This window comes from Podarcis muralis, chromosome 12, assembly GCF_964188315.1.
Source record: "Podarcis muralis chromosome 12, rPodMur119.hap1.1, whole genome shotgun sequence".
In the NCBI taxonomy this organism is placed as follows: Eukaryota; Metazoa; Chordata; class Lepidosauria; order Squamata; family Lacertidae; genus Podarcis; species Podarcis muralis.
In genome coordinates this window covers 4822114-4850085 of record NC_135666.1, presented here as the reverse complement: position 1 = coordinate 4850085, position 27972 = coordinate 4822114, and the positions used below count along the sequence as shown (strand labels likewise).

At 48.3% G+C, this 27972-nt stretch overlaps 1 protein-coding gene, 1 long non-coding RNA gene and 1 other non-coding gene across 3 annotated transcripts; 1 reads left to right on the top strand and 2 right to left on the bottom strand.

Annotated features, from left to right (window-relative positions):
* On the bottom strand, window positions 1–23156 carry LOC114607518 (zinc finger protein 398). Its single transcript, XM_028750804.2, has 7 exons — window positions 22841–23156; window positions 15930–16331; window positions 14021–14147; window positions 10453–10572; window positions 8759–8869; window positions 4591–4710; window positions 1–1782 (listed from the first exon to the last, which is right to left on the bottom strand). Exons 1-7 carry the CDS (start codon window positions 22862–22864, stop codon window positions 1052–1054), a joined length of 1635 nt encoding a protein of 544 aa, XP_028606637.2. The 5' UTR covers window positions 22865–23156; the 3' UTR covers window positions 1–1051.
* Window positions 23157–26165: 3009 nt separating this feature from the next.
* Window positions 26166–27178, bottom strand: LOC114607629 (uncharacterized). Its single transcript, XR_003709193.2, has 2 exons — window positions 26429–27178; window positions 26166–26291 (listed from the first exon to the last, which is right to left on the bottom strand). It is a non-coding gene; the product is annotated as an uncharacterized LOC114607629 (long non-coding RNA).
* Window positions 27179–27853: 675 nt separating this feature from the next.
* Window positions 27854–27972, top strand: LOC114607952 (5S ribosomal RNA). Its single transcript, XR_003709270.2, has one exon. It is a non-coding gene; the product is annotated as a 5S ribosomal RNA (ribosomal RNA).

Sequence of the window (27972 nt, the reverse complement as noted above, 5' to 3'; positions counted from 1 at the left end):
TAATTCTCTCTTTTTTTAATGTTTATTTTTAAAAACAGAGTTGGACTGCGTTGTCATGAGATAAAAGGAATTTCTTTTTTAAAAATAAAAGCATGGGAGGAACGAGGGACGAGAACGAATAAATATACTTGCGGTGGGGGGGGGGAATGCAGGACTTGGGGGTCGGGGTTTGGGGTGGGTGGGGCGGTGAGACCTGGAAAAGGTGCTTTGCAGTGAAACTGTTCAGAGGCTGTGAACAGAAGCAGGCCCTGAGGGGAGAAGAGAAAAGAAAAGCAGAGGCTCAAAAAAGTCCCGCAGAGGAGCAACGCAAACTGGCCACCCAAGAGAAAGAGACGAGGGAGACGCAAAAGTCCTTATTCGTACGTACGAGAAGCCGCGTTTTAGCCAAAAAGGGTCCATTCCGGGGGCTTCCGCTCAAGGCTAGCGTCCTGCTAAAATTGCAATCATTCCTTCCGGATTGAAAAACCCATTTGAGACATGGAGGGGAGTGAGCAGGGTGTGGGGTTTGGAATTTGGTTTCTGAGCCTTTAGAACACACATGCGCACGTTGCCGCCATGCTCCTGGAACCCCCCTCCTCAATGAGGGCTAGAAACATCCCCAAGCGAAATCATCAGGTCCTCAGCGTCAGTCTCCGGGAAGTCTAGAGTTTCCGGCCTGCGGCAGACGGCGCCGCCCGCGTCCCTTGCGGGTTCCGCTCGTTTTTGTTCCGCAAAGGCCGATTCGGGAGCAAGGCGGTGCGCGTTTGGGGAACGAGGTGCGGCTGCCGCGTGGCATTCGCAGAACCAAGGCGGCCTCACGCCCACCGTCCAGCGGTCTTTGCGGCGGCTATGCCCCCCGCGCCGGGCAGAATCGGGAGGCACTGGAGGGGAAGGAGGCTGTGGGGAGGAGGTTTTTTTTGGGGGGGGGAGAAGGAGTGCAAGAGAGAGCCACAGCTGTCGACTTTCCCCTTTTCTTGCGACGAATCCTATTCGGGAGAAGGGAATTTCCCCTAAAAAAAGGGAAACGTTGACAGCTATGGAGAGAGCTTTTCCTCCTTCCCCCCGCAGGGCCTTACGGGAGTGGCTCCCCGCCCAGGGAGGGCAGCAGCCTCTGGGCGGGGGGCTCGGTGCTGTGAGTCCTCAGGTGGTCCTTGAGGGACTCCTTGTAGCGGAAGCTCCTCCCGCACTCGGCGCACTGGTAGGGCCTTTCCCCGGTGTGGATGCGCTGGTGCTTTAGCAGGTTCTGCTTGCGAATGAACCGCTTGCCACAGACGGGACACTGGAAAGGCCTCTCGCCCGTGTGCAGCCTCTGGTGGTTCTGAAGGTGCTCCTTACGGCTGTAGCACTTGCCGCACTCCTCGCACTTGTAGGGCCGCTCCCCACGGTGCGTCATCTGGTGCCGCACCAGACCAGAGTGGCAGTTGAAGCTCTTGCGGCACTCGGCGCACTCGTACGGCCGCTCCTGGCTGTGGTGGCTCCGCTGGTGAACCTTCAGGCTCTTCTTCACCCCAAACATCTTCCCGCACTCGCTGCAGCCGTGGGGGCGCTCGGCCGGCGGCTGTGGGGCAAAGAGGCCTTGCAACTCGCTCTCTAACTCAATGGATTTACCCGGTCGGCTCCTGGCAGGGCTGAGGGGCGGCGCAACTGGGCCGCCCGGGCCCACGTAGGATTCCATCGCCGCCGATGCCGCCGCCGCCCCGGCAGATACGGGGGCCTCACCGTGGAACACAGAATCCCTGGTCCGCGCTGCTTCTTCCGGGCACGAGCGCTGGGTCTCGGCTTTGACGGCCATCACGTCGCCAGCTGGGAGGAAGAGAGAAGAAGAAGAAGAAGAGTTTGGATTTGATATCCCACTTTATCGCTACCCTAAGGAGTTTCAAAAGGGTGGCACTGTGGGTTAAACCACAGAGCCTAGGACTTGCCGATCAGAAGTTCAGTGGTTCGAATCACTGCAACGGGGTGAGCTCTGCTCCTGCCAACCTAGCAGTTCAAAAGCATGTCCAAATGCAAGTAGATCAATAGGTACCGCTCCGGCGGGAAGGTAAACGGTGTTTCCGTGCGCTGCTCTGGTTCGCCAGAAGCGGCTTAGTCCTGCTGGCCACGTGACCCGGAAGCTGTACGCCGGCTCCCTCGGCCAGTAAAGCGAGATGAGTGCCGCAACCCCAGAGTCGGTCACGACTGGACCTAATGGTCAGGGGTCCCTTTACCTTTAAGGAGTCTCAAAGCGGCTAACATTCTCCTTTCCCTTCCTCCCCCACAACAAACACTCTGTGAGGTGAGTGAGGCTGAGAGACTTCAGAGAAGTGTGACTGGCCCAAGGTCACCCAGCAGCTGCATGTGGAGGAGCGGAGACGCGAACCCGGTTCACCAGATTACGAGTCTACCGCTCTTAACCACTACACCACACTGGAACTCCATAGGGGAAACGGGCCGCAGTTATTTAACGTTACTTCTGGGTTTCGCCACTCGCGCATGCGCAGATGCTCAAAATGACGTCACGCGCATGTGCGGGAGCGGCGAATCGCGACCCGCGCATGCACAGACACGGGTTACGTTCACTTCAGGATGCGAACGGGGCTCTGGAACGGATCCCGTTCGCATCCAGAGGTACCACTGCATTCAAAGCCCAAAAGAATGGGCCGCAGTTAGTCATCCCAGCCATAGGGGGCGGCAAAGGAAGTCACTTCCACAGGGGGTTTATTCGGGAGAGAGACTGGGAAAGTTTAGCCCAAGGGGCACAGCTCAGGGGTCACCAACAGGGTGCCCGCGGGCACAATGGAACCCCTGAGATTTCCCCCCATGGCTTTCACAACACCTCCCATGTCTCCTTATCAAGAGGCGGCGAGGGCAGATACCCTTTTGCCTTTGAGAAGGATACAGAGCAGAAGGAGGAAGTTGAAAGAAGGGCACTCTTTCCCACTTCCTCCTCCCGCTCTATGGGCTTTTCAGGGCTCAGGTTTAATGCACACTTTGTACAATGGTACCTTGGTTCTCAAACGCCTTGGTTCCCAAATGCCAAAACCCGGAAGTGTTCCGGTTTTTGAACGTTTTTCAGAAGCCGAACATCCAATGTGGCTGTCAGCTATTGCTTCCGGAGCCCCTGCACCAATCAGAAGCTGCGCCTTGGTTCTCAAACATTTCAGAAGTCAAACGGACTTCCAGAACCGATTAAGTTTGGCACTTTTGTTTTTGCTATTTATTTTGCATTTCTGTTTTTGAGGCTTTTTCGGTTAATTTTCGTGACTGTATGGGACCCAGTTCAGCTATTGATGGATTGATTGTGTGACTGCGGAAATGGATAAAAGCCCCCCATCCAAACAAGGACTATCATCAGTGCAGGTTAGGGGAAAAAATAAATTACTTTTTATCATCTACTATGCTGCTTATTTATTTTATAGTACGGTATATTGGTTATTGCTTTCATTTTATGGATCAATGGTCTTGTTAGAGAGTAAAAGTCATGTCAAATTGCTGTTTTAGGGGTTACTTTTAAAAGTCTGGAACTCATTAATCTATTTTGCATTACTTTCTATGGGAAAGTGCGCCTTGGTTTTGGAATGGTTTTGGAACGGACTTCCGGAACGGATTCAGTTTGAGAACCAAGGTACCACTGTAAAACACCTAAGAGATTTAGGCAGAATAAAATAAATAGGCACACACACTTTATATCTCAGGGGTCGGCCGATCTGGAAGAAGAGGGACTAGATTGCAGAGGGTTGGACTAGCACTTTCTCAGAAACCCAAATGTACCTACATGCCCAAACTGTTTGGAAGCCCTAGCATTATCCTAGAATGCTTACAAAGCATCTAAAAGTTTCTAAGTGATGTACAGAGACAGTTCCTGCTAATAATAATAATAATAATAATAATAATAATAATAATAATTTATTATTTATACCCTGCCCTTCTGGCTGGGTTTCCCCAGCCACTCTGGGCGGCTTCCAACAAAACACTAAAATACAATAACCGATTAAACATTAAAAGCTTCCCTAAACAGCGCTGCCTTCAGATGTCTTCTAAAAGTTTGGTAGTTATTTTTCTCTTTGACATCTGGTGGGAGGGCGTTCCACAGGGTGGGCGCCACTACCGAGAAGGCCCTCTGCCTGGTTGCCTGTAACTTGGCTTCTTGCACTAAGGGAACCGCCAGAAGGCCCTCGGAGCTGGACCTCAGTGTCCAGGCTGAACGATGGGGGTGGAGAGGCTCCTTCAGGTCTACTGGACCGAGGCCGTTTAGGGCTTTCAAGGTCAGCACCAACACTTTGAATTGTGCTTGGAAACGTACTGGGAGCCAGTGTAGGTCTTTCAAGACCCGTGTTATATACTTGAAGGTTCACAATCTCATGGACACGACACAAAAGGAAAAAGGAATGGGGAGGGAAGAGGAAAGAGACTTAGAATCGCACAGTGGAAAGGGACAAGGGTCATCTAGCCCAACCCCCTACATGGGGCTCGAAAGCAAGCAATGATGAAGCTGCTTCTTCCCTGGCTGATAGGATGGAGCCAGGATAAGTCTCTCCTTTGCCATGATTATGTTCTTGGGAGGTAGGGATTGCAGCTATATGGGTGAATGCAGGAACTGAGGCAGACATGCCCATCCTCAAGGCTGCTCACCTGTGCCGGGGCCCGTAAGGATGTCTCTCTCTGCCGACTCCCAGTGTTCCCTGACGCATGGCTCCTCCTCTTGTTTAATCCACGACAAGAAGTCATGGGCGGACATGAGGCCCTCAGCTCCTTTGCGAAGAGAACCAAACAAAACAGTTCAGAAGAAGGCGGCCCTCGTGTCGGTCAGGCGAACAAAAACCTCAGCATGGCCGCCCAAATCCTGGTGCAGCAGAGGTCAAAGCCTGTCCATCAAAAAGATTGACCTGTTCTAGTCTTTCCCCAACCCCAGCTTCAGCTGTTCCGTACTACAACTCCCATTAGCCCAGCCAGCACGACTGGAAGTTGCAGTCCAGAACATCTGGCACAGGTCGGCCTATTCTACTAAAAAACGAGTCTCAAACAACAACAACAATAATTTATTATTTATACCCCGCCCATCTGGCTAGGTTTCTCCAGCCACTCTGGGCGGCTTCCAACGGAATATTAAAATACAATAACCTATTAAACATTAAAAGCTTCCCTAAACAGGGCTGCCTTCAGATGTCTTCTAAAAGTCTGGTAGTTGTTCTTCTCTCTGACATATGGTGGGTTGGCGTTCTACAGGGCGGGCACCACCACCGAGAAGGCCCTCTGCCTGGTTCCCTGTAACCTCACTTCTCGCAGGGAGGGAACCGCCAGAAGGCCCTCAGCGCTGGACCTCAGTGTCAGGGCAGAACGATGGGGGTGGAGACGCTCCTTCAGGTATACTGGACCGAGGCCATTTAGGGCTTTAAAGGTCAGCACCAACACTTTGAATTGTGCTTGGAAACGTACTGGGAGCCGACGGAGATGAGTTTGGATTTGATATCCCGCCTTTCACTCCCTTTAAGGAGTCTCAAAGCGGCTAACAATCTCCTTTCCCTTCCTCCCCCACAACAAACACTCTGTGAGGTGAGTGGGGCTGAGAGACTTCAAAGAAGTGTGACTGGCCCAAGGTCACCCAGCAGCTGCATGTGGAGGAGCGGAGACGCGAACCCGGTTCCCCAGATTACGAGTCTACCGCTCTTAACCACTACACCACACTGGCTCTCTGGAGGTCTTTCAGGACCGGTGTTATTTGGTCTTGGCGGCCGCTCCCAGTCACCAGTCTACCTGCCGCATTCTGGAGCAGTTGCAGTTTCTGGGTCACCTTCAAAGGTAGCCCCACGTAGCGTGCATTGCAGTAGTCCATGCAGGAGATAACCAGAGCATGCACCACTCTGGTGAGACAGTCTGTGGGCAGGGAGGGTCTCATCCTGCGTACCAGATGGAGCTGATAAACAGCTGCCCTGGACACAGAATGGACCTGCACCTCCATGGACAGCTGCGAATCCACAATGACTCCCAGGCTGCACACCTGGTCCTTCAGGGGCACAGTTACCCCATTCAGGACCAGGGAGTCCTCCACATAGTCTACTAAAAAGCGAGTGTCAAAAAACAAGATGACAATGGAAGTCCTACAGAGCAGGCGCTTCCCCCAACCTGGTACCTGCCAGATGTTTTGAACTACAACTCCCATCAGCACCCGGGCAGTTGGTGAGAATGACCGTCCAAAACGTCTGGAGGACACCAGTTTGGTTCAAATGACAAGAAAGAAGTTTCTGACTAAACGTTAGGGAGAACTTCGGGAGGCTATGAGCTGTTTAGTCAGCGGTGGAACGGATTTCCTTGAAAGGTGAATCACTGGAGGTTTCTCAACTGGGGTTGGGCGGCCATTTCTCAGGGATTCTTTAGCTGCGATTCCTCAGGACCACAACACCTCCTTCCATATGAACCTACCCAGACCCTGAGATCATCTTTTGAGGCCCTTCTTCATGTACCTCCTCCTCCTCGAGAGGTCCAGAGGGTGGCAACACGAGAACAGGGCCTTTTCTGCAGTGGCTCCCTGTCTGTGGGATGCTCTCCCCAGGGAAGTTCACCTGGCGCCTTCATTATACACCTTTAGGCACCAAGCAAAAAGTTCTTTTTTAACCAGGCGTTTGTTTGACCTGATCAACATCCCATACTCATTTAAAATGTGGTTCTTTTGGGGGTTGGTATTATTGGGTGATTGCTTTTATTTTAATTTTATATTCTGTGACCTTTTTATGTGAACTGCCCTGAGACCTCCGGGCATAGGGTGGTATATAAATTTAATAATAATAATAATAATAATAATAATAATAATAATAATAATACATTAGGGATTCTGCCAATTCAGTGTTCCTTTTTAACCAGGCCTTTGGTTGATCTGATTTACGCCCTTTGCCCTTTTAAAATGTGGTTTTTGGGGGTTGTGGTTTTTAATTTTATTACTGTATTTTTCACTCTATAGGACGCACTTTTTCCCCTCCAAAAATGAAGGGGAAAAGTGTGTGCGTCCTATGGGACGAATGCAGGCTTTCGCTGAAGCCTGGAGAGCGAGAGGGGTTGGTGTGCAGGCTTCAGGAAGCTCTCTGCAAGCCTGCAGAGCCCGGCAGGAGTTCCTGCCAGGCTCCGCAGGCTTGTGGACAGCTGCCTGCAGCCCGAAGTCCTGGGAGCGCATCACTGTGCACCCCGGGCCTCGGGCAGCTCTCTGCAAGCCTGCGGAGCCCGGCAGGAGTTCCTGCCGGGCTCAGAAGGCTTGCGGATAGCAGCCTGCTGTCACCAAAGCCAAAACAGCGAGACGGGGCGCTGCGCAGCCCTCCATCTCGCTGTTCCAGCTTCAGGATGGCGGGGTGAATTCAAAGGGCGGTGGAGGCTACAAAGGATGTCCCTGAAGCCTCAAGCCTTTGGAGTGCAGCTGCGCTCCAAAGGCTTCAGGGATCTTTGAGGCTGAATCATAGAATCATAGAAACATAGAGTTGGAAGAGACCACAAGGGCCATCGAGTCCAACCCCCTGCCAAGCAGGAAACACCATCAGAGCACTCCTGACATATGGTTGTCAAGCCTCTGCTTAAAGACCTCCAAAGAAGGAGACTCCACCACACTCCTTGGCAGCAAATTCCACTGTCGAACAGCTCTTACTGTCAGGAAGTTCTTCCTTATGTTTAGGTGGAATCTTCTTCCTTGTAGTTTGGATCCATTGCTCCGCGTCCGCTTCTCTGGAGCAGCAGAAAACAACCTTTCTCCCTCCTCTATAGGACATCTTTTTATATATTTGAACATGGCTATCATATTACCCCTTAACCTCCTCTTCTCCAGGCTAAACATGCCCAGCTCCCTTAGCCGTTCCTCATAAGGCATCGTTTCCAGGCCTTTGACCATTTTGGTTGCCCTCCTCTGGACACGTTCCAGTTTGTCAGTGTCCTTCTTGAACTGTGGTGCCCAGAACTGGACACAGTACTCCAGGTGAGGTCTGACCAGAGCAGAATACAGTGGCACTATTACTTCCCTTGATCTAGATGCTATACTCCTATTGATGCAGCCCAGAATTGCATTGGCTTTTTTAGCTGCCGCGTCACACTGTTGGCTCATGTCAAGTTTGTGGTCAACCAAGACTCCTAGATCCTTTTCACATGTACTGCTCTCAAGCCAGGTGTCACCCATCTTGTATTTGTACCTCTCATTTTTTTTGCCCAAGTGCAATGCTTTACATTTCTCCCTGTTAAAGTTCATCTTGTTTTGGCCCAGTTCTCTAATCTGTCAAGGTTGTTTTGAAGTGTGATCCTGTCCTCTGGGGTGTTAGCCACCCCTCCCAGTTTGGTGTCATCTGCAAATTTGATCAGGATGCCCTTGAGTCCATCATCCAAGTCGTTGATAAAGATGTTGAATAAGACCGGGCCCAAGACAGAACCCTGTGGCACCCCACTAGTCACTCTTCTCCAGGATGAAGAGGAACCATTGATGATTCAATGGGCGCTTCCCCCCACCGCCAGCCCCACAAGCTCGGGGGGCAGCGGCAAGGCCTGCTCTTGAACGCACCTTGAACGCACCTTGTTTTTGAGGGGGAGAACAAGGGGAAAAAAATCCCCCCCTATTCTCTCCTTCCTATGGTCCGGTGCGTCCAATAGAGCAAAAAATACGGTAAGTATGTTGTGGTTTTATATCTTGATTCTAGTCTGTCAACAGCCCTGAGACGCCCCGGATATAGAGCGGGATATAGGTAAATATTATTATTATTATTATTATTATTATTATTATTCCTGCATTGCAGGGGGTTGGACTAGATGACCCTCGGGGCCCTTCCACGCAAATCACCTGAACACGGGTCTGTTGGCATCCCTCTTTCCTCTGTGAACTGGCCTCCCCCTGCGAAGGGCTCCTCTTGCTTGATGCGGCTCAGGACGTCCGACGTGCAAATCAAGGGTTCTGTAAAAAGAAGGGAAAGGACAGAGGAAGAGATTCTTTAACAGGCTTGGCGACCCAAGGGAAATCCCTCTCCACCTTCTCCAAAATTCCACATATGGTAAACATCAGGAAACCTCAATGGGAGGGTTTTTTTTAAGCAGAGGTTGTGTGGGCATCTGCCAGGGATTCTTTAGTCGTGATTCCTGAACTGCATCGCAGCGGGTTGGGCTGCATGACCTCTGGAGGTCCCGTTTAACGCTATAATTCTATGGTTCTATAAGAAGGCAGTGGTTGCTCCCTTCTGAAGGGAGGGAAAAGGTGACCACTCTTGCCACTATATGAATAATAATAATAATTATTTATTTATTTATTTATTTATTTATTTATTTATACCCTGCCCATCTTATTATTATTATTATTATTATTATTATATTTATTTATTTGTTTATTTATTTATTTATACCCCGCCCATCTGCTGGCTCCCAATCAAGTGTTAAAAACAGTAGAGCGTTAAATATTAAAAGCGTCCCTGAACAGGGCTGTCTTCAGATGTCTTTTAAAGATAGGATAGCTGCTTATTTCCTTCACATCTGATGGGAGGGTGTTCCACAAGGTGGGCGCCACTACCGAGAAGGCCCTCTGTCTGGTTCCCTGTAACCTCACTTCTTTATTGATATGAGCTTTCGTGTGTATGCACACAAAGAAGGTATCTGAAGAAGTGTGCATGCACACGAAAGCTCATACCAATAACAAACTTAGTTGGTCTATAAGGTACTACTGGAAGGAATTTTTTTATTTTGTTTCGACTACGGCAGACCAACATGGCTACCTATCTGTAAACAATTTAATAATTATTTGTCTATGTATTTCTAATAGTATAACCAAATCAGTATTTTTTGATATAATTGTAAAGACTACACTGAAAGTTTATTATTCCAAAAATGAAACCTTTGTCTGGTTGTAAATATTAAGATTACACCAGCAAGAATGAGTCTTTCTGTAAAAAAAAAAAATGATTTAAATCAAGTCATACTGACTAGTGATTTAAATTGTGATTTAAATCGATTTGATTTAAATCAAATCCACCCTGATCCCTGGAATAGAAAATACGAAGTCGAAAGTCCTATTTTCTTTAAAAGTGGTGTTTTCCCAATGGCAGTAATGTCTGGCATGTGATGGCCCAGATTTTTTAGAATCAACCTACTCCTCCTCGCAAGGGACGCGGGTGGCGCTGTGGGTTAAACCACAGAGTCTAGGACTTGCCGATCAGAAGGTCAGCGGTTCGAATCCCTGTGATGGGGTGAGCTGCCATTACACGGTCCCTGCTCCTGCCAACCTAGCAGTTTGAAAGCACGTCAAAGTGCAAGTAGATAAATAGGTACCGCTCCAGCGGGAAGGTAAACGGCATTTCTGTGCGCTGCTCTGGTTCACCAGAAGCGGCTTAGTCATGCTGGCCCCATGACCCGAAAGCTGTACACCGGCTCCCTCGGCAAGTAAAGCGAGATGAGCGCCACCACCCCAGAGTCGGCCACGACTGGACCAGGGGTCCCTTTACCTTTTCCCCCTCCTTGCACACCCAATTTCTTCCAAATTGCTTTCCTCACCTGTGCAAGGATCCGTAGATATCTCCCTCTCCTTTGTGCTCTGCTGTTCTGGAATACATGGCTCTGTGCCGCGTTCAATTCTGGGGTGAGCCTCCGGTTTGGAAATGTTAACGTCTGCTCCTGGAGAAATAGGGACAATGGGTCTCTAAAACGTATGTTTTTTGTCGTTGTCCTATATTGAAAGACTTTTGGCAGAAGGTAACCAAAACAGTCAACAGAACTGTAAGGAACAACCCCACATTTAAAGAGCAAAACATCCTCCTGAATTATATACCCAGCACATGGAACCTGACAAAAGGACGATACGAGTGGACTCTCCTGACCACGGCAAAAAGATGGATACTGATGAACTGGGAAAATAAAAATGCAGCTCACTTCTACGATTGGATTGGAGACTTATACAAACTCGCAACGTATGAACAACTTGCATATAAACGCAGGCTTGCCATGGACAAATTCAATGATATTTGGAATCCATTCTTACAAATACTGTAATAGATTAAGATCTGGTGAAATACTGTAACTACCTTGTAAAATACCGTGTTTTTTGCTCTATAAGACTCACTTTTTCCCTCCTAAAAAGTAAGGGGAAATGTGTGTGCGTCTTAATGGAGCGAATGCAGGCTGCGCAGCTATCCCAGAAGCCAGAACAGCAAGAGGGATCGCTGCTTTCGCTGCGCAGCGATCCCTCTTGTTGTTCTGGCTTCTGAGATTCAGAATATTTTTTTTCTTGTTTTCCTCCTCCAAAAACTAGGTGCGTCTTGTGGTCTGGTGCGTCTTATAGAGCGAAAAATACGGTATACAATTTGGGGTTTTGTTTTCCCTTCCGCATGGGTTCTGTTTCTCCTTTTCGTTTGCCTCCCACCATTTTTGGTACACTTATAGATATGCACTTTTTGAACTTTCAATAAAGATGTAACCAAAAAATATCCCCCCAAAACCAGAAATATCTCCTCCTGGAGAAGGCATGGAGAAGAGAAGATAAAGACTTTGAAGGAGGAGGAGGATCTTTAGCTAGATCTCTTCCCCCTCCCCAGCGAACACAAGTCATCCTTCGTCGCTCCACGGTTTCTCCTTACAGATCCCGAACAATCCCACTGTTCTGAGCACATCCTTCCCTAAACCTCGTGCTTTCCAGATGTTACGAAAAAAAGGTTGCAGCGCTGGGACTTTTTTAGCTTAGAGGAAAGGTAAGAGGTGACATAGGGACACAGGTGGCGCTGTGGGTTAAACCACAGAGCCTAGGACTTGCCTATCAGAAGGTCGGCAGTTCGAATCCCCACAACGGGGTGAGCTCCATTTGCTTGGTCCCTGCTCCTGCCAACCTAGCAGTTCGAAAGCACACCAGTGCAAGTAGATAAATAGGTACCGCCCCGGCGGGAAGGTAAACGGCGTTTCCGTGCACTGCTCTGGTTCGCCAGAAGCAGCTTAGTCATGCTGGCCACATGACCTGGAAGCTGTCTGCGGACAAACGCCAGCTCCCTCGGCCAATAAAGCGAGATGAGCGCCGCAACCCCAGAGTCGGTCACGACTGGACTTAATGGTCAGGGGTCCCTTTAAGAGGTGACATGATAGAACAGCGTTTTCCAAACTTGGATCTCCAGCTGGTTTTGGACTACAACTCCCATCATCCCCAGCTAGCAAGACCGGTGGTCAGGGATGATGGGAACTGTAGTCTTAAAACAGCTGGAGACCCAAGTTTGGGAAACAATGTGTTGAAAGTTCATAATGTTAGGTTGGAGAAAAGATCTCCCTCTCTGTATGCCACAACAGCTGCAAGAATATTGCTAGCGAGGAACTGGAAGAAACAAGATTTACCAACGACAGTGGTACCTCAGGTTACATACGCTTCAGGTTACATACGCTTCAGGTTACTGACCCCGCTAACCCAGAAATAGTGCTTCAGGTTAAGAACTTTGCTTCAGGATGAGAACAGAAATTGTGCTCCAGCGGCACGGCAGCAGCAGGAGGCCCCATTAGCTAAAGTGGTGCTTCAGGTTAAGAACAGTTTCAGGTTAAGAACGGACCACTGGAACGAATTAAGTACTTAACCCAAGGTACAACTGTATAGAAGAATGGCAGATGAAGATGATGGACTATATGGAACTTGCCGAACTGACCGGGAGACTCCGAGACCAGAGAGAAGAGACGGTGGAAGAAGACTGGAAGAAGTTTAAGGAATATTTGAAAAAATATGTTAATATTTAGATCTTAGAATAGCTTTGGAAGTGGATTTAGGCTGTAGGGTTAGAAGTAGAAGATAGTGTATTTTAAAATAGTATTATTTGCAAGTGATAAAATGTGAAGATTCTTATGGTTAAAGGAAGTGTGATTTAAAAAAAATGGTTAGAAATTATGATATATGTGAACTGCCAAAGATGAGGTAAAATGAAAATCAGATAGGGGGGACTTGGGAAAGCCCACCTAACAATGTTTAGAAAAAATAAGGATAAGACAAGAATCTGTTTCTGTTGTTTGTTTTCCTGTTTGTGCTGTTTATTTGTGTTATAAAATGAATAAAATTTGGGGGGGGGGGGAGAGGAAAAAAAAATCTCCCTTTCTCATAATGAAGGAACAAGTTACCCAAACCTGACTATGCAGTCACCAGAATCGGGCCCCAAAATCCCCAAATTTCTCCTTCAATGATCCATTAGCTAAAATCCATTAGCTTGAGCTGTGTAGCACAAACCCAGCTGTACAAACAAAGCCTTCTCCTTTATCAGTCCATGAAGGCTTAATGGATGGCCTTGTCAGTTCCGAGTGAAGACAGGATGTCAGATCTGGGTCTTATCTTATAGGTTGTAACTATCCTGACCACACTGACGCACACACCTTGCAAGACAGGCCTGTCAGCCCTCGCGCCCGGGGATGGCGCCAGGAGTACTATAGTTGGGTGACCTTCTTACCCCGAGATAAGAGTACAGAAACAAGAATTTCTGTTCATGCTCAAGGATGTAAACTTACGTGTACAAACTCATGAGGCTGGATTTCTGGGGAGGGGGAAAGGGGACCTGAAGGGGCTATAAGCTGTATGTAACTGCTCTTTAAGTGTGCTTGCTGTGACTGATCACGCAGTGCCTTTCTGCTATCCGGAAAGCAGAAATAAACTCTTTCTCTGAACCAACCCTCAGTGTCTATTGACTCCTCCCTCCCTCCCGGGAGCAACGCGCAGCCAACCCAGGGGAAAAGTCTGAAAGGCTACAATAGCGCTCGAACCTGTGGGCATCCAATTCAAAATTCAGGACCGATAAAAGAAAATCCTTCATGCAGTGCAACAGCGGAGCTCCCTTCCACAGGAATCCGCTTGGCCAATGAGAGAACAGGATGAGCCCGGCTAAAATCGAAATTAGCATCCAGAATGGTAGCTAAACTCTTTGAAGTCTGCTTTCTGAATCTTGCTTCTCCCCACAAACCCAAGAGGCAAGCCACAATCCGTTCAGGAAATCTCACAGGTTGTATCGCAGGATAACGAATACCGGCCTCCCTTACAGTGTTGTCGCGAGGACTATGCGCACGAAATGCTTCGAACCCTCTACATACGACGCAAGGGGGATGGTTGTTTCCGTACCTAGGCTGAGCAAAGACTCGTAGTTCTCCTTCACAAGGTTGTTGTACAGGTCCTTCTGCCACTCGGCCAAGTTCTTCCACTCTTCGGCGGAAAAATACACAGCAATGTCGACAAACGTCACCGGCATCTGCAAATTATTGCAATTATTATTGTCATTGTTATTACAGAGCCAACGCAGGGTAGTGGTTAGAGTGCTGGGCTGGGACCTGCGAGAGACCAGGGTTCAAATCCTGACTCAGCCACAGGAACATAAGGAGGGCACATTATCTACCTGGCCCGGGCCTCTGCCTGGCTCTGCAAGGCCCTGAGTCCAACCCCTTGCAATGCAGGAATAAGCAGCTCTCCTAAACGAGGATCGAACCTGCAACCTTGGCGTTATCAGCGCCACACTCTAACCAACCGAACCCTGCAGCTCAACCACCCCAATTTAAGCAGGACATCTTGGAATTGCAGAAGCCGTCTCGGCTTCCGATGGGATCCCAGAATGTCCATTTCGTTTTTACTCCAGTGTTCTGGCACGAGTTGGCTGGCTCCCGCAAAACAAGCGAGCGGCCCGATTTAGATTCCCCGGACGTTGGAGGGTTTGGTGGGCACCTCTGCTTGAGGCAATACTCTCTCACATTGATTCTTCTGGTTTACTCCCCGACAGCTGGGCCACTGCGGTAATCATCCCAGTATTCAAAAAGGGCCCTACACCGGATCCGGCCAGCTACAGACCTATCAGCCTCTTACGTATAGTTAGTAAATTATATGCAAAATGCCTCCACAATAAATTGATCAACTGGATTGATGTTGAGGCTATCCTTGCGGAAAAGCAAGCAGGATTCAGGCAAGGCAGATCTACTATAGACCATTGCTTTATCCCAGCCCGCCTCATAGATATGTACGCCAAGCAATCTCGCGGTGTGCTGTATGCTGCTTTCACTGATTTGAAAGCTGCTTTTGATTCAATCTCACGAGTAAGACTATGGGCCAAATTAAACACCTCAAGCATAAGACAAAAGATTATTATATCTGATTAACTGCCTTTATAAAGACACTGTGCTGAAAGTGCGTTGCTCTACAAATGGCCAACTTACAGGATCTGTCCCAGCCATAAAGGGAGTCAAGCAAGGATGCATTTTAGCCCCGGCATTCTTTAACCTATACACAAATGACATGGTCCAGTGTCTAACATCTTCAGAATTCCACACTCCTAAACTGGCCTCATGGGACGTGAGTGGTGCTGTGAGTTAAACAACAGAGCCTAGGACTTGCCGATCAGAAGGTCGGCGGTTCAAATCCCCGCTATGGGGTGAGCTCCCGTTGCTCGGTCCCTGCTCCTGCCAACCTAGCAGTTCGAAAGCACGTCAAAGTGCAAGTAGATAAATAGGTACCACTCCGGTGGGAAGGTAAACGGCGTTTTCGTGCGCTGCTCTGGTTCGCCAGAAGCGGCTTAGTCATACTGGCCACATGACCCGGAAGCTGTACGCCGGCTCCCTTGGCCAATAAAGCGAGATGAGTGCCGCAACCCCAGAGTTGGTCACGACTGGACCTAATGGTCAGGGGTTCCTTTACCTTTAAACTGGCCTCAAAACCAATCTCTGTACTATTATATGCTGATGATGCGGTCCTCTTATCCCAAACAAAAATAGGCCTAAAACGATTGATAAGAGAATTCTCAGTGTATTGCCAGAGAGAACACCTGGTTGTAAATTATCAGAAAACCAAAGTTATGGTTTTCTCAAGAAAATATAGGCCCCACAGTTGGTGTATGGACAATCAGCCAATCGAACATGTCAAAGCTTTAAAATATTTGGGCCTTATCTTCCAGTCCACAGGGGCATGGGGAGCCCACCAAAAATGTGCAAAAGAAAAAGTGCCAAGACTTTGACTCGCTTTTTCCATACAAAGGGTGGCAAACATATACCTTGGGGATTTCTCCCTTAGCCCCCGGGGGGAGCCTCAGGACCCAGAAGTTGCGGTTCTTCAGGAGGTTCTCCACGTTCTCCAGCCTTCTCTGCAGAAGCCCGTACTCCTGGATGAGGGTCCCCAGCACGGCCCACTTGCTCTCCAGCTGGTTCCCAAACTCCATGGCCGTCTTCTCGCAATCCAGCAGCTTCTTCTCGGCTGTCCCAGACCTGCCCTCCAGGCTGAGCAGGCGGGTGGCCAGCAGGTCTATCTTCCGCTCCATGGCCTGGACCGTGGCCACCACGCTCCACAGGGACGCCTCCGCCGTGTGCAGCTGGGCTTCCCGCATGTGGCTCAGCTCGGGGACGAGGGGGGGCTGGAGGGGCATCAGGTGCTGAGCCTCCACGTTCCATTCCTGGATCTGGAGAGAAAAGCCGAGGGGTCAGCGAAGCCAGGCAGTGCCTCCCCCCAGACAAACCCATCTCTTACTGCTTCCGTTTAATTACTTTGGAGCATTTGCACCCCACTCTTCACCCGAAAGGGTGGTGCTGTGGGTTAAACCACAGAATCTAGGACTTGCCGATCAGAAGGTCAGCGGTTCGAATCCCCGCAATGGGGTGAGCTCCCATGAAAGCATGCTAGTGCAAGTAGATAAATAGGTACCGCTCTGGCGGGAAGGTGTTTGGATTTGATATCCTGCTTTATCACTACCCTAAGGAGTCTCAAAGCGGCTAACATTCTCCTTTCCCTTCCTCCCCCACAACAAACACTCTGTGAGGTGAGTGGGGCTGAGAGACTTCAAAGGAGTGTGACTGGCCCAAGGTCACCCAGCAGCTGCATGTGGAGGAGCGGGGAATCGAACCCGGTTCACCAGATTACGAGACTACCGCTCTTAACCACTACACCACACTGGCTCTCTGAGAAGACCCAAGTGGTCAGTGAAGCCAGGGAGCGCCTCCCCACCAGACAAACCCATCTCTTACTGCTTCCTTTTTATTACTTTGGAGAACTTGCACCCCACTCTTCACCTGAAAGGGACACGGGTGGTGCTGTGGGTTATACCACAGAATCTAGGACTTGCCAAGAAGAAGGTCGGCGGTTCGAATCCCCGCGACAGGGTGAGCTCCCATTGCTCGGTCCCAGCTCCTGCCAATCTGGCAGTTCGAAAGCACATCAAAGTGCAACTAGATAAATAGGTACCGCTCTGGCGGGAAGGTAAACGGCATTTCCATGCGCTGCTCTGGTTCACCAGAAGCGGCTTAGTCATGCTGGCCACATGACCCGGAAGCTGTACGCCGGCTCCCTTGGCCAGTAAAGCAAGATGAGCACCACAACCCCAGAGTCGGTCACGACTGGACCTAATGGTCAGGGGTCCCCTTTACCTTCACCCAAAAAAGGCTCCCAGAGCAGCCGGCATGCAATCAATAAAAAAAAAATATGACAGTCTCTGCCCGAAGGTTTGCAATATTCAAAAAAACACGACACACAAGGAGTGAGGGACAAGGAGGGAAGAGGAAAATGAAGCTCAAGAGCCAGCACCCAGTTCTAAACAGGTGTTCCTGTAGTGACTAAATTTGAGGAGGGTGACTCACCAAGTCAGTACAGAATCTGGTACTTGCACACAGCGTTCTCAGAACCCCAAGTTTCATTTCACTAGACAAAAAATAAAGTTTCTAGACCTTATTGTTACAAGGTAGGTTTGTAAGTACGTGGCGGATTAGGGGGAAGGGTCATAGCTCACTGGTATGGTATATGATTTGCATATTGGAGGTCTCAGGTTTATTCCAGATGAAACAATGGTCGGACTCTGTATAAGGGTTCAAATTAGGTTTACCTAATGCTTTGTAAACCTTTGTAAGGTGCAGGAATAGGATGGGGTATCAAAAATTGTTTGACCTTCGCATAATCCAAAACTGGAGAAAAAAATTATAAGGTAAGATGTCTTGGCTCCCATGATGGAAGCTGGGATATAAATGCAAGAAAATAAATTAATTAAGTTGTGTGCATCTTATGTTTGATTTGCGTAATTTATACCATATGCAGAATCCATTTTTCCATTATTCACCCGGGTGGAGAATTGCAGTATTCTTAGCACCACGTATACAAAACAGAATTAACCTACGTCACTCAAGCATTCCAAACATTATCACAACCAGATAGGGCTGAAAATATTAATTGGTTTAATTTGTAGAGGATTTTTCATCAGTCGCTGAGAGCCAATAAGAATTGCTGGGGCTGTAAGTTGTAAGCATCACGGTGGTTTTATTTATTTCAGGGCGTTTTTATTTAATTTCTCACATTTAAAGGATTGATAGTGATGCCGTTCTGAAGCAAGTTTAAGTTGGTTTAGACCAGGCATAGGCCAACTCCGGCCCTCCAGATGTTTGGGACTACAATTCCCATCATCCCTGACCACTGGTCCTGTTAGCTAGGGATTATGGGAATTGTAGTCCCAAACATCTGGAGGGCCAGAGTTTGCCTATGCCTGGTTTAGACTTCAACACTGTAGTGAGTTACTTGGGAGTAAGTATCACTGAACTCAGTGCAGCAGGGCTTTCTTCTGATCATACTTGAAACTTCTTGCACACTTGCCATTCTCTCTTGCCATGCCAGAGTGGTACGCCACTTTTAGACTGATTTTTCAAACATTTATTATTATTATTATTATTATTATTATTATTATTATTATTATTCACCTGCCCTAAACTCTCAAGGTCCCAGAGCAGGTTGCAATATTAAACATGATATTAAAAGCACTTTAAAATAACTTACAATCACAAAAACACGGTGAGTCCTAAAAATATACACTTTAGGTATATTTACCAGGGTAAAAAGGTCAATATTCACAGGAAACTCTGGTGGGGTAGGAGTTCTGCAACTTAGGAGAAAGAGTTTCAGCCTTGGGACCAAAGGCATCAATGCATCTTAAATTAAGACTTACACAACAGAAAATAACGCTCAGAATTTATTGGACTCCTTTACGTTTATATAAAAAAGGACTAGCAAAAAATGGCTTTTTTGCTGGAGATGTAAGAAGGCCAATGCCTCTTTAAAATTTATGTTTTTACAGTGTTCTATATTTACTAAGTTTTGGGAGAAGCGCTAGGCTATATAAACATGACCGTATGGAAAAAGTTAACATTTTTAGAGGAGAATATGATTTTGAATTATATAGCTATTTTATGGAAGCTGCTAAGAGACTGATACCGATGGACTGGAAGAATGCAGGTGCGATTCCTTTTAATCAACGGATTGACAACGCGACAACACCTGCAGCTTACGAATGGATTGCTGATAGACGCAGACTTTGTTTTTGACAAATATATTGATGTTTCAAACGAGTTTAAACAGAATGTAGCAGCTTGATTAATAACCGTATGCGTATTAAGATACTAATATCACTTAGTATGGAAATGTAACTGATTATACTAATTGCATTACACTGCACCTTTCTTTTCTGCAACTATTGAACTCTTTCTTTTATTGCTTTCTTTCTTTATAAATGAAATTCATCCAGTTAAATGTCAATATAAAAAACAGAGGCTGACCTAGAGAAGGCAATTTTCCCCAGGCTTGGCACCCAACAAGGTCTGTAGCATCTGGGGGTCTAATGATAATAATAATGATAATAATGATAATAATGATAATAATGATAATAATGATAATAATGATAATAATAATAATAATAATAATAATAATAATAATAATAATTCATTATTATTAAGTCGTTTAAGGCTTTGAATGCCAAGTTAAGCACCCTGAGCTGGGCCCGTATTTACTGAAATATGACATGATATTTTAGGGTGCTTTTCTGTAATGAGGGCTTTGCCCTGAAAGATGGCTGAGAAGAGCCTCTGTCAACCAGTCAGCCTCCAGATGTTTTGCATAGGCAAACTCCGGCCCTCCAGATGTTTTGGGACTACAATTCCCATCATCCCTGACCACTGGTCCTGTGAGCTAGGGATGATGGGAATTGTAGTTCCAAAACATCTGGAGGGCCGGAGTTTGCCTATGCCTGCTCCAGATGTTGTTGGACTACAACTCCCATCAGCCCTAGCCTGAAAAAACGGGCGCCACTTTCTCCCTGCCACCAAGAAGCAAAAACCCCATTTTAATGGCGCGCCAAACGCTGGCGGGGTGCGCTCCCGTTGCTTGGTCCCAGCGCCTGCCAACCTAGCAGTTTGAAAGCACCCCCGGGTGCAAGTAGATAAATAGGGACCGCTTTCTAGCGGGAAGGTAAACGGCGTTTCCGTGTGCGGCTCTGGCTCACCAGAGCAGTGATGTCACGGTGGCCACGTGACCCGGAAGTGTCTCCGGACAGCGCTGGCCCCCGGCCTCTTGAGTGAGATGAGCGCACCACCCTAGAGTCTGTCAAGACTGGCCCGTACGGGCAGGGGTACCTTTACCTTTACCTAAACGCTGGCCAGACCATAATTTTCATGTACGTTCTCCGCCTTCCAAGAACCTTGGGAATTGTAGTTGGCTCCCTGACAGAGCTGCAATTCCATGAACCCTTAAAACCCCCCACTAAAGTTCCCAGGATAATATAGGGGGGAACCAAATGTTTCAAATGCGGTAGCTAGACTGGTGACTGGGAGTGGCCGCTGAGACCATATAACACTGATCCTGAGAGATCTGCATTGGCTCCCAGTACGTTTCCAAGCACAATTCAAAGTGTTAGTGCTGACCTTTAAAGCCCTAAACAGCCTCAGTCCAGTAGACCTGAAGGAGCGTCTCCATCCCCATCGTTCTGCCCGGACAGTGAGGTCCAGCTCCGAGGGCCTTCTGGCGGTTCCCTCATTGCGAGAAGTAAGATTACAGGGAACCAGGCAGAGGGCCTTCTCGGTGGTGGCACCCGCCCTGTGGAACACCCTCCCACCAGATGTCAAAGAGGGAAAAAACTACCAGACTTTTAGAAGACATCTGAAGGCAGCCCTGTTTAGGGAAGCTTTTAATGTTTAATAGGTTATTGTATTTTAATATTCCACTACTGTATCTGACTTTTAGAAGACATCTGAAGGCAGCCCTCTTTAGGGATGTTTTTAATGTCTGATGTTTTATCATGTTTTTATTATTCTGTCGGGAGCCTCCCAGAGTGGCTGGGGAAAACCAGCAAGATGAGTGGGATACAAATAAATTACTATTATTATTATTATTATTATTATTATGCATTAAATTCCTGGTGCGGATGTGATGCAAAGGTCCACCTAGGGGGCTGTTTGTGGGTTAATGTTAGAGTAGAAGCGCTTGGGGATTTGGTTAAGTTAAAGGCATTTTTGTTGTGTGTGCTGTTTTAGGACTACAATTCCCATCATCCCTGCTAGCTAGTCCTGCTAGCACCCTAGTCCTGCTAGATAGGGACGATGGGAGTTGTAGTCCAACTACAGCTGGAGGCCCAATTTTGGGCAACACTTTCCTGGCAACTGATTATTTAAAAATAATATTTTAAAGGATGCTTAACTGTGTTCCCCACACCCCTTTCTCTTATTTTAAATGTATTTTTTAAATCACGGAGGACTACCATTTTTGAGACTACAATTCCCATCATCCCTGACCGCTGGTTCTGCTAGCTTTGGATGATGGGAGTTGTAGTCAAAGGCAAGAGGTCCGGGTCCCTTGCCAGGCGTGAATGCAGGAGGGGAATCAAGCCGTTCCTACCAAGTTTACCCAAGTTGCTAGAGAGAGCTGAGCGGCAGTGAGGTGTAGTGGTTAGAGCAGCAGGGTACGACTTGGGTTCAAGTCTCCACTGGGTCGTGAAGTGATCTTGGGCCAGTCACTGCCTCTCAACTGAAACCCACCTCACAGGGTTGTTGTGGGGGGGGTAAACGAAGACTGGGGGAGAACCACCTCAAACTCCTTGGATATGAACGCAACAAATTAATAGCAATAATAATAAATAACTGTGCAACCCGAGTGCTGTGTCACTGCAAGGAAGGGGTTAGCTGTTCACTACTGGGAGGCCCCAAGGGAGAAAAAATAATCTCATTACTGGTGGGGGGGGGGAGAGATCACTCCCTACCCCCCCCTTTTTCTCAAAAGCAAACTGAGCATCTTCTCAGAGGTCCCCCAAAGTTGCAGAAATAGGCTTGTGCAAAAACAGCATGGCTGCGTCTGAGAGGATGGGCGAGCCTCTGGGGGTGTGTGGTCGCCCCTCCAAAATGCCGACTCCCCCCACCCCAGATATCTGCGCCCCCCAATAAAACCCTGAGAAGCCAAGCGGGGGGCCCTGAAGCAGTTGGGCCCCTCCAGGAAAAATGAAACAGAGGAATAGATGGGGAGGCAGCACAGGACTGAGGTCCATTAAAATATTCGAGAGGTCCAGGCCCCCCCCCTTGCAAAGTTGAATTGGCATGGCCGTTCAAATGGGGGGGTGATCGATTATGTGGGGGCAGAGCTTACCTGCCTCCCCCCATATTGTTATTCAAGTTGGATCCCCTGGGAAGGGAGGGCTTTCCAGTGCTGCCCCCCCCCACCTCCAGCTTTTGCAATGGGACCTTCTCCTTCACATCAAACCCCCCCCCCACAAACACACCTCCTTCCAGCCCCATTCATACCAGCTCTGCCCCCCCCACCGGCAGCCCCCTCCCCCAATCCGGATCAGCCCCTCTTTCCTCTCCCCCCCCCCCACGCATCCTCCTCTCCCAAGGAAAATCAAAGAGATCCTCTCCTCTCCCCCCCCCCCACAAGAGATCTCCTAATGGATCTCCTCCCCCAGGACATCCCCCCCCCCAGCAAAACTACTAGGGTCTGCTGGGGGGGGGGGAGGCCCGGTTTTCCCATCCCACCCCCCCACTCCAGGCAGCAAAGAGGCCTACCCCCCCCCCATGCATCCACAGCGGGGGGGGGGGTCCCAGCCATCTCCGGACTCCGAATCAACTTCTCGATCCGGATCATGCCCCCCCCTCCCCTCCATCTTCGCTCCCGGCTCACCTGGGCAGGGGCCCATTCGGCCATGGCCCTGGGCTGCTGGGGGGGCTCTGGGCGGGAGAAGGGCCGGATCGGGGCTCCAGGGCCGGGCCGGGCCGGGCTGGGGGGGTCCCGGGAGGGGGGCAGCCCGAGGATCGGAGGATCGGAGGCGGAGGAGGAGGAGGCGGGCGCGCGGCTGGGCTGCTCACATCCGAGGGAAACATACAAGGCGCAATTGTAGCGATTTGGTTTGGGGGGGGGGGCGAGGGAAAAAGCAACACTCGCAACGGGGGCCTGGCCGGGAAGCGCGCCCCCTGCAGGGCCGAGGCGGAGCCGCCGCCGATCGCCCGCTCTTTTCTCTCCCGCACCGCCCCGCGATTTATCCTTCCTACGTAAAACGGCTCGGGATTTGCAAAAAAAAGAGGGAGAAAGCCGCCTCGGAGGAGGGACACGCGTCACGCCTCGTTCACACGTGACGCTCGCCCCGCGCGGGAAAGAGGCCGCCTTTGCAAATCATCGCGGACGTGGCCGGTTCACACGTGCACCGGGTTGGGGTTTTTGTTTTATCCCCTTCTCCTCCCCCTCGCGCCCTCGTGGATTGGAAGCGCGCAGCCAGCGTGGCTAGGGGGGGGCAGACGGTCCCACAGACACGTGTCTTTCGCTTGGGGTTTGTACATCGTGCGCGGGTTGCTCCGAGCTTCCAGGAATGGAGGGGGAAAGGGATCGCAACTACTTGCTGTTTTCCCCCCAAACTTGGGTCTCCAGCTGTTGTTGGACTACAATTCCCATCACCCCTGACCACTGGTCCTACTAGGTAGGGATGATGGGAGTTGTAGTCCAACTACAGCTGGAGACCCAAGTTTGGAAAACACTTTCCTGGCAACATTGACCTATTTGATTATTTTAAAATGATATTTTAAAAGATGCTTAACTGTGTCCCCCATCCCACCCCTTTCTCTTATTTTAAGGATATTTTTTAAATCACTGATGGGTATCTTTGGAGGTTTATTACTTAATAAATAAATAAACCCACGCTGTCCTGACGCAGCTGGCTAAACCAGTGTTCCCCAACTTGGTGCCCTCCAAGGTTTTTGGAAATAAAACTCTAAAACTCTCGACTCCCCCAGCCAGACAGGCAACTGGGACTACAATTCCCATCAGCACCCAGCCAGCTGATGGGAGTTGTAGAGCAGAACATCTGGGAGCCACACTTTCTAGTGGAGACACATTTGGCTTCAAGCGATCAAGCCAGATTCGGATGCCTGGATACCAAGCGATGTACGATATCTCCCTTATTCACCAGCAAACGCTAATTTCCCCAAATCAAGCCCTCCCCAACCCAGGGCCTTAATTTTCTCCCACAGTGCTTAAAAGTGCTTTGACTTTGGCCAGATTTTCCAACCCTGAGAAAAGGACTGATGATAGATACTCAATGTACAATAAAGTCAAAGGTGGTGTTTTCAAAACAGAGGGCAGATGATGTAGAAAAAGCAGCAAAACAAATCGTGGGCTCATAGAATGGAAGAGTTGGAAGGGGGACCCCCAAAGTCATCTAGCCTGACCCCTAGCAATGCTGAAGAATCCCTGGCCATCCAACCTGTCGAAAAACTTCCAGCGAGATTCCACCATCTTCTGAGTGGGTCCGTTCCCTTGTCAATCACTGCCATCACTGCCAGAAAGTTTTTCCTGGAACAATGGCCAAATTTAATGTTTTGGTGGGGGAAGAGGGGTTTTTATACGTCTCAATTTGACACGTAAGAAATGGAATCCCATCAAAGCGTGTAGAAGTGTTCTGGGTTTTCCTTACCCTTAGAAATGCGAAATTTGTGAGTTATTTTCTCTGCAGTAGTCAGCGCTCAAATGCGCCAAAGACGTTCTTCTCGCAACCAGAAACCATGTAATAAGTTCCTTAGATCGGACAATTGCTATTTGATTGTCCCACTTGTTCAAATGGGCAAATTATATTCCTATGTTTGTAGCATAGATTTTTTATTTTTTTATCCTGTACTTTTGATTTTACACTATTTTTTTTTAAGTGGCATCATCTGGTTTAAACCCAGAGTGGTTTAGATACAATCAAAACAAGACACTCCCTAGCCACAGGCTTGCAATTTTTTTAAAGAAGCCACACGACACACAAGGAAAACAGGCCAAGGAGGGAAGAGGAAAGTCAAAATCAAAACTCAGACGCCTGTTTCTAAACAGTTGTTCCTGTTGGATTGTGGATTGTGAGTTAAGATAATTAAAGGCAATAGGAATTTAAGAAATGCAGAAGAAATGATAAAAATGGTGGATCATCAGAGGTTTTCCTGGGCGACCTCCACTCCATCCCACCTGAATGCACCCGGCCACATTTGAAACACACAAACCCTTTCACACCCCAAGTCACACAGAAAGGCAGGATGAGAGACATGCAGACAGAAGGACAGACAAGCACACCAGCTTCAGTCCATGAATATCCACGCAGCTTCTGTCAACGGGCTGCCAAAGGCGAATTTCAACCAGCTTGCATCATTGATCAGTGCCTGGAGGATCCGTGCATCGTTGGTTTTCAGGTATTTATATCTGGATTTATTTTTTGGTTGTTCCGTATTAAAATTCTGCTCCCCAAACTCTGCCGCTCTCTCTTTTTTCGTTCCCCTGAGCAAACTTCAGGCTCTTTCTCGCTTACAAATTTCATTAAAATAAATAAATCAGTACACATGGCAACATCCTACAGCAGAGCTTCACAAACTTTTCATGATGGTGACACACTTTTCAGACTTGCATCATTTCGCGACACAGTGATTCAGTTTTACTAGCAAACCAGAGGTTAAACGAACCCCTTTCCAGCCCCGGGAGGAATGTGGGGAGCGTTCACACGACACACTGCAGCCAACACAATAATGTGTCGCAACACAGTTTGGAAAGCTCTGTCCTACGGATTAGCAGAATGCTTTGAGTAGCTGGGCAAGGAAAATGACAAATCATAATACATAATGATAATACACAATACAAATTATAATAATTTGTTTCAAAGCTTGTTCTGGGTGTTGTGTGTTTGTATGTGCTATAAGAGAATCCATGACCAGAGAGGGGATTCCGAAATAAATTTATGAACCCTGTGTGGTATGCCTATTTCCTTTCCTTTAAAACGTTGCCCTTCTAACTGAATTGTACCATGCAAATCTTGGTAACTGGAGTTCAATCTTTGTATCAATTTCCTTCCTATTTTCTTATTCGTTTTATGCTTTTGTCTATGTATCTAAACTTTGTATCACTATGTATCTAAACTGTAAAATTGACTTTGTAACACCCGCAACTGTCAAACTGTCAAATGAGTCTGCAAATGGACACACAAACACACAAATACAACCTCAGATAGTTTTATTTAAATAAAGGAAAAATGCAGAATAAGGCAACACACCCGCACTGATAAGCGACTCCCAAAATCCTGTCTCCTTATCGGACAGCCCCTAGCAGATCCGAAGTTTTCCTGTAAATAAAGGAAAAACAAACCCATTAGCCAACACCTCTGGAAACAGAAACCAGCCCAAAACCTTTTATGTCCAACAACTGCAATTAACGACGCCACCATTAAAACAATTCAACCCCTTCTGTTACCCCACTCACCTGTTCTAATCCTCTCACCACGCCTTGTTTGACGTCTTCTGTTACTATTGTTCTGTATGTAAATTAAAAGGTATATAAGTCAAAATTCTCTTTTATTTGGGGTTCTCTCTTGGCTGCCTGCTACGTGAGTGGGAACTCTGTTGCCAACAGTTCTGCATATAATTTTAATAAAGGACCAGGCTTCCAGCCGCTTTGCTTTCTGAAAATCCCTGGTCTGGTCTGTGTTTATTTCCTGACCGGTTTGAGCCTCAAAGAGCACTTTTCCCGAAGGTCCAGCCTTCCTTAAGAAGCTGAACCCCTTGCAGGGACCCCAAATTCACTCATATTTCAGTATGTGCTGGAACAGTTGCAAACCATGTTGATGTTTCATTTTATTAGTTGCAATATTATTTTTATTTTATTTCATTTATTGAATTTATATACCGCCCTATACCCGGGGGTCACTTTGATAATTGCAATATTTACCTTTTGAATAAGTTGAATAAGTTTTGAATAAGTTATTTTGAATAATTAATTAATTAATTCAATTAATTAATTAATTAATTAATGGAATAAATTAATTTTAAATACATGATTAACTGCAATCTTTATTATTTTAATGTAACCGAGCAAACAAATATATCTGGGCACCTGCCCACCGAGCCCACACCTCCCAGGCTCCAAGATTTGCAAAGCAACCATGTTGTTTTGGGAAACCTCCCCTTCCTTTCCGAAAAAGGAGGCGGAAGTTCTCTGCTGGTCTGATGTCACATCCGGTGTCACCCCTTTTTCTGTCAAGAGAGAGCGCTCTCCGTACAGCGCCACCTGCGGGCGGGAGGTCAGAACGGCACCAAAGCCGCACAACTCCCTGGGGGCAGCGAGCCTAATGCGCCCGCCCGCGCATCTTCTTGGCCCCGCCCCGGAAGGAGAGCCGCAGAACTGCTCCAAGGCCGGGAATGTTTAAGGGGTGCGCATGCGCGCGCAGGCCGCGCCCACCGCCGCTGATTTAGCTGGTTGCCGTCTCGCCCGCGCGCCGTTCTTTTCTAAGGGATGGCTGCGCAGCGCCACCTGCTGGCAGGATCGAGGAGAGCACAGGCTCGTTCCGCCTCTCTGACCGCTGCAACCCAGGGCAAGTTCTGGGATTTAGCAGAGCAGAGTGCAAAATAAAATAAAATAATGCACGGTGAGCGGTTTTTTGCAGCTCTTGCACGGTTGCAATTCCGGAGGAAAGGCGTTCTGCAGCTGCAAAGCCCCCGTTGCAAGTCCCAGCATTTTCCTGCCTGCAAGATTTGGAAGGAGAGAGGGAGAGAAGGCAAAGGAGATGCAGTTCTCCCCGGGCAGGCAGCACTGGGAGGCAGCAGGAGCAGGAAAAAAGAGCTGGGGAGGTGCAAACTCTTGCAAAGGCGGAGTCAGGACCAGAAAAGGGCCATTGAAAGCTCTTCTGCCGCCTACAGCCACACCACCCTGAATGCACCCGATCCCGTCCGATCTCGGAAGTTAAGCAGGGTTGGGCCTGGTTAGTACTTGGATGGGAGACCGCCTGGGAATACTGGGTGCGGTAGGCA

Bases quoted from the DNA above. Each gene is read 5' to 3' on its own strand.
- LOC114607518 (XM_028750804.2), bottom strand. From the start codon at position 22,864: ATGGCCGAATGGGCCCCTGCCCAG. The intron at 10,573-14,020 runs GTACGGAAACAA...CTATTTCTCCAG, and splicing joins CGAGTCTTTGCTCAGCCTAG to GAGCAGACGTTAACATTTCC. The intron at 4,711-8,758 runs GTGATTTGCGTG...CTCTTCGCAAAG, and splicing joins GCCAACAGACCCGTGTTCAG to GAGCTGAGGGCCTCATGTCC.